Here is a 7,815-nt window from a genome sequence, read left to right on the forward strand (position 1 = left end):
GGGGATATTTCTATTGTGTCACACTCCTATTAGATCTATTTCGGCTTTCCATGATCATATTTCAATCTTGGTTGTGATTTGCGTAACTACGTGATCACAAGATTTGTATTAGATATGCCTTTAAATTTCTACGGATATAATGATCTGAAAGGGTATTACTTTCATAATAAATATTAGTTTGATATTGACAGAAATCAAATAAAAACAATCTTCTTCTCTCTTTATTTTTTTTATAAATTTTTTGCTTATGTTCATCATAAATAAAACTAAAATTCTTAAGAAATTTATAGAAATTGTTTATAAATTTTAAGATTTTGTTGTATTATGAAGATATATTATTTTAATCATATGGTAAATATAAAGAGAGCAATTAATATTTCAAAGACTGATATTTACGCTTCAATTATTATTGCTATTTCCGTAACATCATTTTGATCCTGTTCTCCTTTCTTGCATCTACATACATTGTACAGAATCCCTCTCCAATTGAAGAAATTCCCTCAAAATTTGCAAGGCTGGGTTAAAAACTCTAACACAATCCATGCCATGATCATATCTTGGGATCGAATAAACAAATAAAATATAAGATCCCAAAGCGCACTCCGTTACACAATTTGAGGTCAGATACATAGTACAGTATCAGTTAAATCCTTGTTCAGTTGAGTAAAAGAATCATGGTATTTTTCTTTCGACAACTCACCAATAATAACAAGCAACGTGGCATCTCCTCAACCAGTTGTACTGACACCGATTAGCAGAGCAGATAAACCTGGGGTGGCCGACAAGGCGACAACCTGATTTTGTGGACAGCAACACCCACTCTTTCTCAACCGTCCACGTGTCACCCTTTAAACAGCCTAGATTCTCTCACCCTTCGTATGGTCCAACTCCAAACCCTTGAAATCCCAAATAACACCCCGCTTCACACAAAACAGCCCCAGTCCACGTTGGGTGGTTCTGAGATTTCGCATATAGGGACAACATTCGCAAATTTAGGTGTAGTTCAGGGATAATATGGGAAATAGAAATAATGAAGTAACGTACTAGAAGAAGATTTGGAGGGGGGTTTTTGGCCAGAGGAGTTTCAGCACTCGCTTTGAGCTCTCTTCCTTTCATAGTCGTTTTTTCCTGATTTGAAAAGTAGATGTTTCAGAAGCAGAATTCTCCATTTTTTCTCAACTGTTCTTCGAATTGTTATAAAACAATTTTGACACAACCCAAAAAGAAAAACTGAAAATTCTAAACAAAGCCAGCTAGTGGTGGTTGAGGAGCTTTTAGAAATGCAAGATACCCACTCAATTGGAGGAGGAGGCAGGTTATTTAGCGGTGGAGGTGGAGGTGGAGGTGACAGGAAACTACGGCCAAACCACCACCAGAACCAACAAGCATTAAAGTGCCCACGATGTGACTCGCTGAACACAAAATTCTGTTACTACAACAATTACAACCTCTCTCAACCTCGTCACTTCTGTAAGAGTTGCCGGCGTTACTGGACTAAAGGGGGTGTACTCCGCAACGTTCCTGTTGGTGGTGGATGCCGCAAGACCAAGCGGTCTAGGCCTAAACAAAATACACCAATTACAACTTGTGATACAATTACGGCCTCCAGTACCACACCGCAGGAGCTACAGGACCAACATCAGCAGCGAGATCATAAATCCTCCGACTCTCATTCTAGTAGTGAGAGTTCAAGTCTTACTGCTACAAATAACACGAATGCAAATACTACAGCGGAAGCAGTGTCTGCGCTCTCTGTAAGCTCTGTTGTCTCCAATAATTTATTAAATGGTATTGTTGAATCCAAAATCTTTCCGCATGGGAATGCGAATCCGAGTTTTGAACCTTCTTTGCTCGAGCAAGGATCGGACTGTGGGATTTTTTCTGAGATTGGGAGTTTTACAAGCTTGATCACATCGACGAATGACTTGTTTGGATTTAGTAACGTGATGAACCAACACCAGCCCCCGCACCAGCAACAGGGGCTCGAGCATCATGTCCAACATAATCAGAACCAGCAGCAGTGGCAAAATCATCAACAGCAGGAGATGACCGGAGGAGGGGGGTTGATTGATCAGACGGTTCACGTTGAGTTATCAGCTTTGCCTAGTAGTAGATCAACAAAGAATGATGATGGGGAATTTGGAGCTTTGGACTGGCAATTAGGGAGTGGAGACCAAGCTACTAGTTTGTTTGATCTTCCTAATGCCGTCGATCAAGCTTACTGGAGTCAGAGCCAATGGAATGATCAAGATCACCCTAGTCTCTACATCCCGTAAATCTCCTTGCTTTTTTTTTTTTTTTTTTTTAACTTCAAATTACAGAAGAATTAAAAAAACAAATCTCTCAAAAAATTCAAGGAAATGGAAAATATAAGTCTGAGAGACTATGGAAAGTGGAAAATATGAAATGACTGCTTTCCTTTTATGTAAATTTTTTTATATCAATCTTCTTTTTATTTTTCTGGGGTATATCTGGTGATTTTGAAAGGTACTTGGGTTTGATATAAAACTCAAGTAATTTTTATGTTAGTTATTTTCCTCTCTTTTTTCCCTTCTAATTCTTTTGGAAGGTTTTTATTTCTGATGTATCTAATGAGATTAAATCAAATCAATATATAGTTTTGATGGACCAACGTCAGCTTCTTCTCTTTTAATCTTCTATAAAGTAGCCAAAAATGAAAAAAAATATTTTCTTAATTTTATTATTATTAATTGATCAATTAATGCTGTCAGTACCTTAATACGAGAGTCAACATGAAACACTCGCTTGAGAACGTGCCACGTCAATGTTGTTATAGATAATGGTCTCGATAGATGATGGAGTAATTACATGGGAGATTAATTTGATTTTGCTTGTGCAATGGTTGTGTACGGATTCAAGTGTGGGAGAGCAACAGATTTTTTATGTGCATTGGTTGTGTACGGATTCAAGTGTGGTAGGGCACCAGTCTTCTATGTTTTTTTTATTTCATTGTTTTTTTAAGATATTTTTTATTTAAAAATATATTAAAATAATATTTTTTAATTTTTAATTTTTTTATATATTAATATATAAAAAAATGTAAAATAAAAAAAATTAAATATTTTTTAAAATACTTTAAAAATAAATAGATATAGATTATGATGGTGGGGTTCACGGATTAGTGATCAGTCCCATGCGTGATCATGACTCCACGTGGTGGCGGTGGTGTCGAAGTTGAAGACTGGAAATGAGCTGTTGATGCTTGTTTCGACGTGGACTCACCTGGTTGGATGACACATCTACTGAGGAAAGGATAGTCGGTTTGTCCTGGCTCCCTGCCTCTTTCTCACATTCAACAACACATCAAAACATGATAGACTTCAAGAGTGCTTAACAGGGTAGAACAGTGATTGGATGGGATGATGGAAAGTGAAAAAAATGGCGATGAGGTCATGCTTATATGGGACCTAGAATAGGGAGGTGGTGGGGGCGGGGGTCACTAGTAAACTGTTGAAAGTGGGGACATTTTGGGGGCATTTGCAGAAGTGGGCTACCATAAGAGTCACACGCATTTGGTGGTGTGTGTGTGGATGACACCTAATCTTGTGAGTTGTGACAGATAGATACTGTGTTTTTGGAGGTTTTTTTTTCTCTCTCGAAAATATCACAGCTGGTAAGTGTAATTTACAAACTAGTACAATATAGTTGAGAAAAAAAATTCAGAGATCACAGTTTAATTGGTTATAATACATTAACGTAATCAATTAAAACTTAACAGTTTGATCATTTGTGTTATTTTTAATATATATTTGGTATTGTTATTTTATTTTAAATATTTTTAAAATATATATTTTTTAATTTTAACATACCACATTAAAATTATTATAAATTCACTTTTGAAAAGTATGTAAAAGCAAAAATTATCATATTTTTAAATAAAACCTTAATAGTGTAATCAAGATGCACTTGTGAAGGTAGCTTAAACTATTGAAATTTTTGAAAAACAAAAATATTTAAAGTGTTGTATATTCAAAGGTTGTATGCTAGGGCAGCGCACAACCTTTGAGATTATTATTTTTTGTAGAAATTTCTAATAAATTAGATACAAATTTATCATAATTAGACTATATAAAAATATAGTAAATATATTTTTAAACTAGATAAATCGGTTTAAAATTCAAGAATAAACTTGGTTATATCAAACAAAATATCTAATGCATTGATTTAATAATTTAAGTGAGTTCATTTTTTTTCAAGAGATGTTATAGGAATGGTTTTATAAGCTATAGAAGGGTTCAAATTAGACTAAAAATTATTGTTTTTTTTTTCAATTTAATTATTTTTTATTTAATTTCATATTTTTAACTTAATTTAGTACTCATTTGTGCCAAGTTTTGGAACAAATGAATTAAGAAAATTTTAAAAATTACACTACTCGGAGTAGTTTAACCTAAACTACCTATGAGATTTTTTATTTTTATTTTATTTTATTTTTTATTTTTTTGACAGTTTGTGCTGGTAGGAGCAGCACAACCCTTTAATTTTATTTTTTATAAGTGGCACTACACCCAACCTATTAAAATTCAAAATGTTAATTTATTGCCCGATTCTAAGTAAAGCAACTAACAACCAATTAAATTGTGTTGTTTCTTCAATTTTCTCCATATATGTTAGTTAAAAAAAAAAAAATCTCACGTGTGCTGTTTTGAAAACAAATCGTGTTTTTGGTGATTTTAATCTCCGTCATGTTATTTTATTTTATTTTTCAGATTGAATGAGTCTAATCTTTAAGTTGCTTTAAAGCATCAGATCAGAATTAAGTTTTTCCCATTCCACAACAATATTTTAGATAAGTTGAGCCACCATGCATTTCTTTTTTCTATCTAAAAAATAATCATTTTTTTTTTTTAAAATCCGTCCTTTTCTAATATATTGTTAAAAGGTTCTTTAAAAAAAAAAAAAAAAACAGCAGACATTCGCTTGTTGCAACAGCGGCGGCAATGACGTCACTAAGCTCTACATGGTAATAGCATGTTGTTGACTTCACCTTCCAATTTCATATGTTGGGCTGTTGATATTTAGGTAATACGGAAAACCCACTTTCTCTTTGTTAATGTGGAATATATTGAGCTTTAAATGTATTTTGTTTTAAGTGTTTTGAAAAAAAAAATTAAGCTGTTTGTAGGAATTACAAAAAAAAAAAAAAATACTAAAAGAGCTCAGTCATTATAAGTGCTTTCACTATGGATTGAAACAGTGTTTATAGAAGAATAATTAGTTGGTTCATGCGATAAGTTGTTAGCGGTTTGTTTCTTACTATTTTTTTCGTGGTGTGCATGGCGTGCTGTGGGTTGCTATATTGTTTGTTGTTAGTGGGTGTTTGAGGGGTTGTTAGTCTCCTGATTTGTTCAATGTGGAGAGGTTGGTAGTTAGATACAAGCCTTACCTGTGATTTATCCAGTTGCGTGGTTGTTCTTGGAAGAGTGCTAGTCTGGTACGGTTAAATGGGATTTTGGTTGATTTTGCATGGGAAGGTAGTGGTTTCTTTGCTGTTTCTCTTCATTTTAGACAAGTATAAGTACTTTGTCACTACACTAGATTGATATAAGTACCCTGTAACTGCGTTGGATTGTTTATTTGAATTATTTCTTTTGGATTTTGTTGGATTCAAGGGACCACAAATGAATTTAGTGTCTAAGATTGATTAGGGCAGTCGTATTTTTTTTTTTTTTTTGTTAACATGCTAATCTTAAACCACTACCAGAAATTCGCTTAATAGCAACGGATTTACCAACGGAATATTTCTATCGGTAATTGAGGTCGAAATTACCGATGGAACTTTTTTCGTCCGTAATTTAGTTGGTAAATATCGACGGATACTGTCCGTCGGTAGTTACCGACTGAATTACTGACGGAAAGTTCAGAATTAAAAAAAAGAAGGTAGGTAGCTGACGTGGAAGTTTTGGTGGAGTGGTTTTTTCTGACGTAATCATCGACGGATTCAAAACGATAGGCCCGTACAGTGACGTGACTGGTTCACCGTTAAAAATACCAAAAGAATCATTGATGGATTTGAAATGGCGGATCCGTACGGTGACGTGTCTATTTTTTCGACAGAATAGCCGACAGTTTCACCGACGGATTATTCTGTCAGTGAAACCGTCGAAAAAAGTTAATATAATTCCCTGCTACCGACCCTCTCCTCCCCTATTTCTCCTTCTTCTTCCTAATCCCAACTCTCCTCATCTACAAACAACCAACACCCACACAAAAATCTCCCTCATCTTAGCACAACAAGTTATATTTTCTTGAAGTTTTGTGGTCACAACATCCGTGTTCTGATTTGCCGACAGATTTTATCAGTTTTTGTAAGTAATTCTATCTTTTTAAATTTTAACATTTAAATGTCAATTTTGTTGTTTTTTTTAGTATATGTATTTTGTTAGTAGATGTACATGTTTTATTGTTATTTCTCAAACAAACTTGTAGTATATGAATGTATAATTTTATACCTGTTATGATTTGTTTTAGATTTTGTAAGATTGTATTTGTTTGTAAATCGTTAAAACTTTATGGAATTACCGAATTATATGTGTTGTTTTGAAATAATTAATAGCTTACATAATGGGTCCGTTTTAAGTTTTATCAATGGTAATGAAGTGTGGTAATTTCTGTAATTTTATATATATTACTTTGTATGTATGGACGTTGATAAATGATCATAATGAATATTTAATATTTATGAGAAGTTGTGGTTGGTTTGTTGGATAATCTCGAGGTAAAGTAATATTTTTGCAAGTTTATTTACTTAACTTCGTTAATTAATACATGATGTCATCATAATTTTATAGAGGTTCGATATATATAAGTCTGGATGATCGTTCATGGATGTATCGAGATTCACCTCAAGGATTGCGAAGGATGAATTATTGTAACGGGGTTCAGGGTTTTATTAATTTTGCCACATCTATTCCCATAAATTTTACTGGAGGTGGTATTAGGTGTCCATGCAAGAAGTGTCAAAATAAAAAGTATCTACATCCAGATGTTGTAATGATGCATCTTCTACACAAAGGGTTTATGGAGAATTACCAGTGTTGGTTTGCACATGGAGAAGTATTTGTTAGTAAGAGGAGAATGAGAGAAACGGTGGTTGGATCAACTTTTAGTGCTAGCAACGTGCATGAAGTGACAAATGACAACACTAATCCTTATAGAAATATCGTTATTATTATTATTATTATTATTATTATTATTATTATTATTTTCTTCTTAGTTTAGGGTTTATTTATATTATTTGGGTTTAATTGTAAGTAGGCATCATACAAGTTCACATAAAAGGTCTATCAGGGTTTATTTTAGTTTGGAGTCATTATAAATAAAGGGGCATAACCATACATGTAAAGTTAGACAATTTAGATTAATTAAACTTCTTGTTTGCCGCACTTTGTGTTTGTGTTGGTGAAATAATCTCCCTTCCATGGTTCTCTAAAGAACTGAAAAACGACTTATCAAAGAACAACTGTCTTCGTGGCGTCATCCTTATACTTCTCATTCACGAATCAATATTCGTTGGGTGGGGGTCTCTGTTTCCAATAGTACTGGTGCCTAGGTACAAGTTATCTTTGTGTCACTCCTATCAAACCTAATTTACTTGGCTTTCCGGGAATTGGTGTCTTTGCGTGACCATGTGATCACGAGGTTCGCATTAGCATAGGAGAAATACCAGATTTGAAAAAAAAAATCAGGTCTTGTTTGGGTTCGCCTAAGTCACCCGAGTCATGAGTCGACCCACCAGGTCAAGCAGGTTTTGCCAAGTTGTTGCATTAGCTGGTCTTTTATCTTACTTGGCCT

General features: G+C 33.9%; 1 protein-coding gene across 1 annotated transcript; it reads left to right on the forward strand.

Annotated features, from left to right (window-relative positions):
- The first annotated feature begins 1,043 nt into the window (after positions 1 to 1,043).
- Positions 1,044 to 2,632, forward strand: LOC118033211 (dof zinc finger protein DOF5.4). Its single transcript, XM_035038109.2, has one exon. The coding sequence runs from the start codon at positions 1,281 to 1,283 to the stop codon at positions 2,274 to 2,276; it is 996 nt and encodes a 331-aa protein (XP_034894000.1). The 5' UTR covers positions 1,044 to 1,280; the 3' UTR covers positions 2,277 to 2,632.
- The last annotated feature ends 5,183 nt before the right edge of the window (positions 2,633 to 7,815 follow it).

This window comes from Populus alba, chromosome 12 (genome assembly GCF_005239225.2).
Source record: "Populus alba chromosome 12, ASM523922v2, whole genome shotgun sequence".
Taxonomy (NCBI): Eukaryota; Viridiplantae; Streptophyta; class Magnoliopsida; order Malpighiales; family Salicaceae; genus Populus; species Populus alba.